This window comes from Plecotus auritus (genome assembly GCF_963455305.1).
Source record: "Plecotus auritus genome assembly, chromosome: 7".
Taxonomy (NCBI): Eukaryota; Metazoa; Chordata; class Mammalia; order Chiroptera; family Vespertilionidae; genus Plecotus; species Plecotus auritus.
In genome coordinates this window covers 18,620,147-18,632,337 of record NC_137774.1, presented here as the reverse complement: position 1 = coordinate 18,632,337, position 12,191 = coordinate 18,620,147, and the positions used below count along the sequence as shown (strand labels likewise).

At 55.1% G+C, this 12,191-nt stretch overlaps 1 protein-coding gene across 1 annotated transcript in view; it reads right to left on the bottom strand.

Moving 5' to 3' along the window:
- Window positions 1–6,913: 6,913 nt before the first annotated feature.
- CACNG5 (calcium voltage-gated channel auxiliary subunit gamma 5) overlaps window positions 6,914–12,191 on the bottom strand; it is a 28,754-nt gene continuing 23,476 nt past the window's right edge. The window contains exons 3-6 of the mRNA XM_080682024.1: window positions 11,625–11,711; window positions 10,630–10,770; window positions 9,137–9,282; window positions 6,914–9,032 (exon numbers count right to left, since the gene is read on the bottom strand). Coding sequence (XP_080538150.1) covers window positions 8,775–9,032; window positions 9,137–9,282; window positions 10,630–10,770; window positions 11,625–11,711 — 632 coding nt within the window. The 3' untranslated portion in view covers window positions 6,914–8,774. The remainder of the gene's footprint in view (window positions 9,033–9,136; window positions 9,283–10,629; window positions 10,771–11,624; window positions 11,712–12,191) is intronic.

The following is a 12,191-nucleotide window of genomic DNA, read 5'->3' as shown; positions in this document are numbered from 1 at the left end:
TTTAGCGTCGCCCTTTGTGAGTGGTGGGGACTTGGAGGCAACCTGCCCCGAGAGATGTGCTGGAGGAATCGTGGTCAGATCTGGGACATGAGCTCACAACTCTGGCGTCTCGATCCCGTGCCCCTGGTGTCTGTCACTGGGATTTTCCCCGGGATTTAGGCAAAAGGCAGTGGATGTCCACCTTGGTGTCCTAGGCAGTGATTACCAGGTGTACCGGTTAACAATGCAGAGTTTGTCATCAAAGAAAACACGATAATTTCAAGAGAAACGTCAAAAGTGCTTTATTCAAAGTAATGTCCATCGCTAGCTACACATTTCCCCATCTTTCAGGTAATTTGTGGATACCGTCCCAATAGAACTTTTCTTGTTTTGAGGCAAACCATTCAGAGACCCAATTTTCCACTTCTTGTTATGTTTTGAAGTGCTGCTCAGAAAGTGCGTGTGCCATCGATCGGAACAAGTGGTAATCTGAAGGAGCAAGGTCTGGTGAATACGGCGGGTGGGTTAATACTTCCCAGCAAGATCTTTTAATGTGTCTTTAACTGGTTTTGAAGTGTGTGATGGTGCGTCATCATGAAGCAAAATTACTTTGCCATGTCTTCTGGCCCATTCTGGTTATTTTATGATCAAAGCGTGGTTCAAATTGACCTGGACGTTCTTTGTCTTTCACATCGAAATCATCACGTTTAAAGCGTTTAATCCAGCGTTCACAAGTATCTTGAGATGGAGCATGTTCACCATAAGCTTCCCGAAGTATACGATAACTTTCAGCAGCACTTTTCTTTAAAGTAAAGTAATTAATTAAAACTTCCCGCAAATGCTCTTTTTTTGGCACAAAATAAGACATTTTTAAGGTAAAAATATCTATGATGTTAACACCTTCAGAAAATTTGACATATGAAGTTTTGAAACTTGTTGTCAATACAACAAAAATAGCATACATATCAAATCGCATATGTATCAACATATGTGTAACTCCATCTGTTGAAAAAAATCCGCATTATTAACCGGTACACCTGGTAGGACTCATCACCTGGCCCCGCCCCCTGTTCACCTGCCCACTTCTGGCCAATCACTTGGCCCCGCCCCCCTGTTCACGTGCCCACTTCCTGCTGCTCAGGTGGCCCCGCACCCTTGTCAGGCATGATCATGTGGCTTTGCCCCCTTGGGAGCTGGTGAGCTGGGCTGAGTTGAGGGGGGGCGTGGGCTGAGGGTAGGGACCTCTGCTCCCCCTCTCTGAGCCTCAGTTTTGGCATCTAGAATATGGGCACAACAACCCAGTGGCTGGCTCCTGTCAACCCAGGTGCTCCAGGAAGCGGAGGCCCAGGCTGGACTCACTGGTGGGAAGGCCTGGGAGGTAAGGGCAGGGATGTGGGGTACCCTGCATCATCCCATAGCTGAGGGCTCGGCAAGGCGGCGAGGAGTCCCTGAGCCACGAAGCCTGCACTTCCCACCAAGCAGCCTGCCCTGGTGCGCCCACTGCACTGTCACTGCCATGCCACAGACACAGACATGAATCTCCCTGCGAGCCCTGCACTGAGGGGTCTAGGGGCTCAGCTGTTCCCAGACTCGGTCAAAGCCCCAAAAGGAGGAGCAAGGTGGGGTCTCTTTCCTGAAGCTGCTGCTCGGAGGACTACAGACTGCCCGAGACAAACAGGAATGTGTGCTCTCCCCGTTCTGGGGCCAGAATGTGAAATCAGGGGGTCTGGGGCTGTGGTCCCTCGAAGGGCTTCAGGGGAGGGTCCTTCCTGCCTATTCACTTTCTGGGGGCTCCTGACCGCATCCCTTCAATCTTCACGTGGCCCCTCTTGCATCCTCCCGTCCTCCCGAGACTTCTCCCAGGTGTACCGGTTAAGAATGTGGATTCTTTTCAATAGACAGAGTAATAAGGGATAGCAATAACCAAACCAAAATAATATATTAGCATTAATTTAATTATTATTAATAGGCTAGCAGGGCAAATATTTAAAGACACTGTGACCATTTTTCCCATCTTTTCCTTCTTCCAAGATCCAGGAAAAACATCCCCCATTGTTTTTCTAGGGACTCACTGAGGAGTAATATGGAGTGTCTTCCCACAGGGACAGGTTGGAAGAGGTCAAGGGAGAGAGTGAACCCTGGGGACAGTCCCCATGCCACTTGGGAAAGAAGTGAGGCAGGAAGTGCCATTGGTGGGTTCCCAGCATGATGGAGACCAGAGTCCCTTGCAGGGCCCAAGGGGGGTGTAGAGCGGGTCTTCTGAGGACAGTGGCCACCAGGAGTCGGACCTACACTGCGCTGGGCTGTGGATTTCCAGGCATCTGCTAACCTATACCCTTCACTCCCCAGGGGACTTCTGGGCAGCCCTTGGGGACATTGAATTTCCCACTGAGCATGGCTCAAAGTTAGAGTAATATGATTCAGAAGAACAAGGTGACACGTGTCGCATGTCAGTGTGGTGAAGGAGAAGCCATTCACACTCCACATTTCTCTCTGCACCTCCCGCAGCGGCAGCCCGGCAGCTCACACACACAGGCTGTCCCAGGAGGCACTGAGTGGGACAAACATAAATATCCCTTTCCCCTCCTCAGCCAATGGGCTTTAGCGTAGGGGTCTCACACTCCCAGACCCACCCTGTGTCTCTCTTCATCTGGCGGTTCACCTGTAACCTTTATTGTACCTTTTACTATATAAGGTGGTGAGTGTGTGTGTCTCCGAGTTCTGTGAGCTCTTCTGGCAAATGATTGGACCCGAGGAGACGAGTTGGACAGAGGTGGTGAGTGATCGCGGGGCCTTTTCCTGGTGACCGGCATCTTAAATGGGGGGCAGTGTTGTGGGACTGAGCCCTTGAGCTGTGGCATCTCCATGAACTCTGGTTAGTGTTAGAATTGAATGGTAGGACACCCAGCTGCTGTCACCAAGAACTGAGCATCATGAGCAGAGATGTGACACAAAGCCAGGATTAGCAAGCAGAAAGCTTTCAGGGGAACACCACCTCACCATCCGTCCCCGTTACTGACACCTTTTCCTCCCCATCTGTCTTTGCATGGAAACCTAGATGACTTCTCTGACTGTGGAAGTGGGTGCTGTGGCCATGCTGGGCGTTAGAAATGACGATGCCAACCCCGTTGAAACAGGACTGCCACAACATTGCAGATATGACCACCTGCATGGCCACGAGCAAGCGCCTAACCCTCTGTAGGTCTCAGTGTACAGGATCAGGAGGGTTCAATGAGACAGTGCTTGCCAAGAACCTACTATGTGCCAACCACTGTGATAGGGCTTTCCATGCATGTTGGTGATTGTAACGCCTGGTGATGACTTGATGCACGATGGCAAATCCATTTCCCCAAAACCCAGGGCTGGCCTTGTAGGACAGGCCATCTAGCCTGATCATCCGGGAGACAGGGAATTGCTTTGGGTTTAATATATGCTACTCACCCGGAGCCATTTGTGGGGCTTAATTTAGGCTCTTTACCATTTTATTAATAAAAGTAACTTAATCAGAAAAGGACTTGACACTTTGCATACATACTCCCCACCCCCATAGATTCCAGTGTGTTCATTCAGATTTTATTGTATCTGAGATGGGGTAGGAGGTGGACGTGTGAATGTGGGTGGATGTAATATTACAATGGACCCAAAATCGGTCTGCAGAGAAGCCTGTAATACATGGTCTCTTTATTGCCTGATCAGAAACCTCCAAAGCCCTCAAGCCCTGTTCTTTTTATGACCGCCGAGTGTGATTTGAATTATTCAAAGACCAGCGGGGAAGATTGGTTTAAACTCTGCAGCCGGAGCCCTGGGACGGCAAGGTCATTTCTGAACATCCATCAAGCCTACTCAGGGCCAGAAGCCCATCCCTGGGCCCCGGCAGTGGGGCGGAGAGCACGCCGACTCCAGAAAGCTGCGCGCGGCTGTCCTCTTCCTCTTGCTGCATCCCAATAAAGACCAGCTCATCAGGGGAAGGGCCAAGAGCTGAGAAGCTGGGCATGAGCCCATGCACTTGACAACTTGCCCGAGGCACATCCTTGGTGGAAGGAGGCAGAGTCTGTGAGGGCTGGGAGGTAGCAAGGAGGATGCCTGGGTCTGATGCATCCTCGGGTGCCCACCCAGCACGCTTTCCCCTGCCTTTTCTTGCAGTTTTGTTTGGGAAGCCACTAGACTTCCAACTAGACGCCTGAGCAGGGGCTTTAGCCCAGTCCCAAGGGACAGACCCTGGCAGATCTCAGCCAGTGGTTCTCACCCTGGTAGCACCTTAGGGCCACTTTGGGAGCTTTAAACAATTCACGTGTCTGGAACCCAGTCCCTAGAGCAGGCGCCCTCAAACTACGGCCCGCGGGCCACATGCGGCCCTCCGAGGACATTTATCCGGCCCGCCGGGTGCCACTGCCTGTCCTGCTTAGCAGCCGACTCGTCCCGGGCCCACAGTGCACATAGGAATTTGTTCATAGTTTTTTTTTAAACTATAGTCCGGCCCTCCAACAGTCTGAGGGACAGTGAACTGGCCCCCTGTTTAAAAAGTTTGAGGACCCCTGCCCTAGAGCCAAGAGTATGGCACAGCCTTGACAACACCTGCCAGCTCGTTAGAGAAACACTCCTAGGCCCCACCTGAGAACAAAAGCAGCATCTGGGCTGGGAGCACAGCTGACCGAAGCCCGTCTGACCTTTTATTCCATATTCTTCGGGTTGTTGTCCAGGTGCTTCAGGCAAGAGGAAGGAGTGGGGCTGGGGGGGGGGGGGGGAGGAGTCCATCACTTGAACTTGGTTGGGTTTTGCCTGCAAAGCCAACAGCCTTTAGAGTTGGACACAGAATCCGGAGACCATTTTATCCAACCCCCTCATTATACAAATGAAAACGTTAGGTCTCCAGGTCCTGAAGGGGCTACGACCGGGCTGTGGCGCACCACCCTCTAGCCTCTGGGGACTGTCAGGCCTGCAGGTGGTGGCTGCTGAGCCTCACCGCAGGCCAGGTTGAGTCCCGGCCTGCCTGGGCCTGAGCATGCGCAGCTGGGCTGACTCCCCTCCGCTCCACGCTCTACACCATCCCTGCAACAGGCAGAATCCACTTGTTCACCCACGTCTGCACCCACTCAGGACATGGAGTGTTGGTGTTCCACAGGCTAATGAACATCCTAAGGGTCGTATTAGTATGTGAGAGGGTGTCGACTGAGGGTGGGATAAGAGTCAAGACTAAGCCCTGACCGGTTTGGCTCAGTGGATAATAGAGTGTCGGCCTGCGGGCTAAAAGGTCCCAGGTTCGATTCCAGTCACGGGCATGTACCTTGGTTGCGGGCACATCCCCAGTAGGAGGTATGCAGGAGGCAGCTGATTCTCTCTCATCGATGTTTCTGATTCTCTGTCCATCTCCCTTCCTCTCTGTAAAAAATCAATAAAGTATATATTGAAAAAAAAAAAAAAAGTCAAGACCGGGAGAGTTGCAGATGGGCTCTGTGTACTCACAGAGCAGATGGCCGCTAGAGGGGTAGCCGGTGAGGCACAGGGCCCTGGGTGTGTGTGTACCGACCCTGCAGTTCGCACAGGAAGGCCATTGCCCCTGCCCTCCTCTGTCCTTTATCCACTTGTGGTGGTAAATTTTACGTGTCATCTCGGCAGGGCCATGGTGCCCAGGTATTTGGTCCAACATTATTCTGGCTGTTTCTGTAAAGATGTTACTTTTGGGGTGAGGTTAAAATTTAAATCTGTGGACTGTGAGTAAAGCAGATTGCCCTCCATAATGTGGTGGGCCTCACCCAATCACTTGAAGGCCTGAATAGAAGAAAGACTGACTTCCCCTGGGCAGACGGCTCTCAGACATGATCTGGAACTCTGCCCTGAGTCTCCAGTCCGCTGGCCTCCCCCGTAAGATTTTTTTCTCCCCCATAAGATTTTGGACTTGCCGAACCTCCATCATCAGGTGAGCAATTCCTTAAAATGAATCTCTCTCTACACACATCCTGTTGGTTCTGTTTCTCCGGAGAGCCCGAACACAGCATGTTTACTTAGGTAGAAAGGAGAGGTACCCAAACATTGAGGAGGGGCCTCTTCCCACGTGTTACTCTGGAACATCCCCACTAAGCCAGGGACACGTGTGGATTTGCCCATAATTCCTCCCCTCAACTCGGTGCACAGCGGACAACAGACCCTTCCTTTGAAGGCCATCTCCTGGTGTTTGGGGGCTGAGGCATCACCGACTCACCCCTGAGGCAAGAAGGAAGGTGATGAGTTCCATGTGGGAGGGAACCAACATCCCTATGGCTGGTAACCCTCAGTGGTTTTATTCCAAAAATTCATCAGACCTTGGTGTACGAGTCTCCCCTCCCATTTTTTGAGGGTGAAGAGAAAAAGCGCTCATCCATGTATTTTTTGAAGAGCTTGAGGAAATAAGAGATCCGAAAGTGTACTGGGGAAGGGACCTTAATTCATGATCTCGGAGCTGAATGTATGTACTTTAACGTTTGATCAAAAACTTTCGAGGGTAGAGAGGCGGCAAGTAGGGTCCCGCTCTGAGATGACTTCCTAGACGGAAAGGCCACTGTGATGGCTGCACAGTGACGGAGGAGGGGCTCAGTTCCTAAGATGAGCGTGAACTGCACGTTCCCAGGGTCAGAGCTGCTTCATTTAGCAGCTCAGCATCCAGGCCACGAAAGGCCCACCCTAAAGCTGCACAGCCAACATCGCCCGGGGCGAGGGGGCTTCCATCTCCTCCCCGGCACACAGACGAGCCTGGCACAGTGACAGAGAAAGGGCGCGCTAGGGCGAGGCGAGTGCATCCCGCGAGCTGGCTGCATGGGCGGAAGCTGGAGGGGAGCGTATCCGCACGCCCGTCCGGCTGGGAAAAGCTCCGTGCTGGTCTCCAAGGTCCCTCAGCGGCAGGGAGAACGCCGTTTCCACGTCATTCCGTAAACAGTAACCAAAGACCACAACAGCCATCGCAGGTGCCAACGGAGGGAGAGTTGGGGTTAGAGTGGCTACTGGTTTATAGGCAAGGGTGGAAGTCACACACAAGGGCAACCTGGGGCTTTCTCCAGGAAGCTGACTCGTGGGATCTAGGGGCGGGGGGTCCTTATAAAGAGGGGGTTCAGACACCACGCGTGCAGAGAAAAGACCACGTGAGGACGTGGTTGAGAAGGTGGCCATCAGCAAGCCAAGGGGGGCCTCAGACGAAGCCCGACCTGCTGACGCCTTGATCTCGGACTCTTGGCCTCCAGAACGTGAGAAAAATGTAGGCCATTTAAGCCACCCAGTCTGCATTTTGTTATGGCAGCTGAGCAAAAACCAACAAGCAAAAAACCCCAACAAAAACCCAAACCACTGCCCTTTGGAAGGCCGCACACGTCACACGTGCTTCTCTGTCCAACCTTTCAGAGCCCACAAGGTGCCACGGTGGCCGTGTGCCCCCAGAAACAATGCCGTCTTAAAGAGCACGCGGGGAAGAGTGGGACACAGGCAGGGCGAGGACGCGCAGGGAGCCGGCAGTTTCACAAATCGAAACCTCAGGTCCAAGCTGCCGGGCTGAGACCCCGGAGAGCCGAGGGGTGATGCCCGCAGAGGTGCTCCCACCGTGTCCCGCCCCGTGGACTCCACGTCGGTGCTTCCCACGTCCTAGCCCAGGTTTCCTACCAGGAACATGGGCATCATGCCGCCTTGCCTTCTGGGGGCATCTACATGCCTACATAGGTCCCATACCCAGGAAGCAGACATGGTCCTCTATTAGGGTTCGATCGGCAACCCCCCAATGTTCCCGGACATCCTCAGGAGAGACGCCAGAGAGTCCCAGTCTGGCTCGTTCAGACTCAAAATGCACCAGGTGTCAGCAAATGCAGCTCCAAGTCCCACACAGCCTCCTCACAAGCTACCTTCTGCGGATGGTACAGACATCTGTCCACATGTTTCAATTTTGGGCCAGAAATGAGGCCCATGTGAGCAGGGGCAGTATCCCCAGGGCCTGAAACAGTGCCTGGGAATATTCACTCGGGCCAGCAAAATTCTCATGATCAGAGTCACTTCTTGGGGTTAAGGCATGAAAGACCCCTGTTGAATATGTCATGTCACGGAGGGGCCATACATAGTAAGACATCATCAGCCATTAACACCTCTTTGCGACTTCATCAGAGTGGCCTCAGAGCGCCCTCAGCCCCTTGGGGACCAAGATGGGCAGCTGAGTTCTAGTGGGAGAAGGAGTCACAGTCTGTGGGCAGAGAGGGAGGGGGACAGCACAGACGGGTGTGTTGTATGGAAAGACATGGGTGACAAAAAGAATAAAAGATTTCACAAGGACACTGCTTAACAATGCAGAGCCAGCCAGACCTCCATATCAGTCACCTTTTGTCTGATGGGCCAGATCATGAATGTGAGGGCCAGGCCCGTTGGCAGACACACGTCCAGCTGGGGGTGCGGAAGGAACTTGGTCCCAGAGCTGGCCTTGGCCTGGGGCCATGAAGTTGGGTGTGCAGGGATGAATACACGGCTAGACACTCACCTGTCCCAGGAAAGGGGAGAGTGGCTGAAGTGATTGGCACTCAAGAGGTGGGGCTACACCCATGCTCTCCGCCAATCCACTGCCCGCTGGCTCTAGACTCCTGACACCACTGGGGGGCAGTTAGAGACATTCTGGGGGAAGCAGGGAGACAACATGGTCACGGGACACCAGCTAAGCATGGGGGTGGCCTCGGCCTGTCCACGGGCCCAGGCCCGGGGCACACAGGCCAGCAGGGGAGCCCGGGAGAGGCTGACTAGCCATCCACAGTCCGGGGAGGTGGGGGGGCGGGGGTGGGGGGGGTAGGCGGTGCGGCTCAGCAGGGGGAAGACGACATCTGATCGTAGTCAGGGCACTTGAGCAAGGCGGGGTAGTTGCTGTTCATCTGCAGCGAGGCGTCGCTGGAGATGTCGGAGGGGCTGCGGCCCCGGACCCAGGCGTCTGGGTGCAGGAACTGGCCCGAGTAGTCGGAGCAGTTGCTCAGACGCGGGCGGTAGAAGCCGGGGTGAGGCCTGTACATGTCCTCGGCGGTGTACCTCTTCATGAACAGGTACACGGACATCACCCCCGCGCTCTGCAGAGAGAGGGAGCAGAGGAGAGCTCACCGCTGGGGGCCTGGCGCCCACCGGGCTGCACGGGCAGTGCCCAGCTCCCCACCCAGCCTGCGGGGGGCGTTACCTCCGTTAAGAGGAAGGAGATGGCAGCGAAGGCAAAGGACCAGCCGTACTTGTAGCTGAAGTAGGTGTCCGCGTCCTTGGTCCGGTTGAGCATCTCGTCGTTGATGCTGGAGATGTACAGCACCAGGCCCACCACCAGAGAGAGGCCTGGTGCGGGGCGGGTGCTCAGTGAAGGGCCGCGGGGGGCGGATGGGGCACCCACCTCCCCTGGGGTTCAGGATGAAAGCCCGGGCCTTGTGGCGACAATGCACTCGTTTTGGAGGTCAGAGAGAGCGGGCGCTCTCCTGCCGAGACCCTGTTCAGACCGTTCCCTCCTAGAAGGCAGAGCTCAGTAAGACAGCTCCCGCCTCCATTTTGCTGGTGAGCTTATTTTGGGGTGGTGAACACACCATGCAATACACAGATGACATATTAGGGAATTGCACCCCTGAAACCTATGTAATTGCATGAACCAACGTCACCCCAATAAATTCAAATAATAATAAAAAAGAAAGAAAACAAGTGCCCTGGCCAGCCGCCTCCCGAGCCATGGTAAGCCCGCTGGTTCTCGCCCACCTGCCCTCTAGGATCACCTGTCAGACGTAGATGCCTGACCCACCTCCGGACATTCTGAGTCACCTGTGGGCTAGGGTGTCTTCACCGCTCCCCAGGTGGCCTAATGTGAAGGATGGGTGAGAGGCCCTGAGCCAGCAGGGGCTTTGGCTAAACTGAGGAATAAGATAGGCCCCCTGACAGGCAGCAGCCGCCGACGCCTATCTCGGGGTGGAGGGGGGTGGGGGCGGGGGGGGGCACGGAGAACAACATCATGGTGACTAAATGGCTCATGGTCTGCCCAGCCCACCTGACCCCTGGGTGTGGCCTGTTGAGATGGTTGGGCAGAGAGGCAAGGAGAGTTTGTCCAGATTCTGGCAATCGTTAAGTTGGTGGGGCCCAAACTCCCGGTGCCGTTGTGCCAATGACTGCCTCAGGCACCGGGCCCATCAGTTAGTGACGGTAATCGAATCAGGACATAACTAATTACTCTGTTTTGAGCTATTCAGGTCTAATTCCATTTATGTGATTAAACTAGGGACTCATGAAGGATGACTGTTCAAGGAAAATCAACGATTCAAGACGTCCTTGGCACTTAACGCGTGTTTGCATCGTTGGGGGCCCAGGGGACCCTGTCCATCACAACAACTGCCCGTGGCCCGGTTCTCCTCCACAGCCCACTGCTGAAGCATCTCAGGTGCCTCAGAGCTACGGAGTAGCCTTGACTATCGCCAAGTTCATAGAAAGGGAAAGAGCGTCACCCAGGTGCCTGCCTCTTGGACGAGGTGGCAGTATCGCCTGCAGAGGGTGGGCTGAGCTCGCTGCAGGTGCCCCGTGAATACGTGCTGGAAGGAAGGACAGACGGGCAGAGGAATGAATGGCTTCATGGATGGAAGGATGGACTTCCCGGAGCAGAGCTGTGTAGGAGTCAGAGGCCCAGGTGCAAGAAAACAGCACGCTTACCCGAGAGGATGAAGAAGATGCCGGAGACAAAGGCCAGGATGGTCCTGTGGGGACGGATGTGTCCGATGTTGCTCAGGATAAACCCAATGAACATGAAGAAGAGACTGACCAGAGGGAACGGTGTGGCCGAGCGAATCATTTCTGACGGAGGGGACAAAGGGACTCTGTCAGCCTCCAGGGCCTTCCTCGCTGCCTACCCTCCTCAGGCGAGCCTTCCCGGCAGTGTCTGCCAGCTGGGCCCAGAGCCGCACCTGCAGGCGCGGCCCGGGCTGCGGTGACCTGGGACCCCCCAGGGCTTTGTCCCTTAGCCCTTGGCCTGTGGAGTGTGCTAATCCAGGGGGAATTGTACTGCAAGTGCACTCTAGGGGTCAGAACCAGCTCGGGGCGGGGGGGTGCCCAAGGCCCGGAGGTCAGTCTTGGGGGGCCAGAGGGCTTGCTTCAGTTCCCTGAGTACTATGGTCTGAATGACTGTGCCCCAAATTCATATGTGATGGCATCAAGAGGTGGGGCCTTTGGGAGGTGCTGAGGTCATGAGGGTGGAGCCCTCATACAGGGGATTAGTGCCCTTAGAGAATGAGGCCCCACGGAGCTCCCTCACCCCTCCCGCCGTATGAGGACATAGCAAGAGGGCCCCCACCAGAACGGACCATGCTAGAGCCTCGATCGTGGACTCCTGGTCTCCAGAACCGAGATAAAGACATCTCCGATGTTTATCAGCTCCCTGGTCTGTGGTATTGTGCTCTAGCAGCCCAACCAGACTAAGATGCTGGGTACGGATGCCCTCTCACTCGCCTGGGTCACAGGACTGGGACATTCCGAAACCTGTCACCACCCCTGGATCCATAATCGACAGTAAGTCCCGGTGAGCTCAGGCCAGCACCCCCAGCTGCGTCTGAGGACTTTAGCTCCGAGAAATAAGCGGTCACCCGTCCCTCTGTCCGCCCTGCTCTGCCCTGTCTGGCCAGGGCCCAGGTTGGAAAGTCTGAGGCACCTACTCAGAACGTTGACCGTGGACTCGGACGTCAGCTGGTTGTTCATGGGCATCACGTACTCTATGGTGAAGCAGCGTCCGCGCTCCTCACCTGTGAAGACAGGACCGTTTACCTTTCCGGGTCCTCTGGACGGCGGGTTTGCAGTATCGCCCACCCTGGAAACGGGTGGATGCAGCGACGCTGAATCAAGGGGACCCATTCACCTCCCGAACCTCCATTCCCTCGTGTGTAGGGTGGGAACAGTAACCAGTCCTGCCTGGCAGTGCTGTGGGGCATGGAGATCAGTGAAGCCCTGGCTCAGGCATGGAGGGCACCTCTAACCCTGAGCGATGCCAGCCTCCCTCAGCCTGGAGGTGGAGCGGGGGACGGCGTGGTCACATTCACCTTTCGGGTGGGAGGGCCCAGGTCCCGGGAGACGAGAGGAGTTGCTCGAATGGACACTACACGCCAGGCTCCAGGTTGGGTTGGGTCCTGGTGGCTGCAGGGACACTGCCCGGGTTCATGAGGATTGTCTGTGGGAACCGCCTCCTTCCAGCGGGGCCTCTCCTCCCAAGGTGGGGCAGGGGGCTC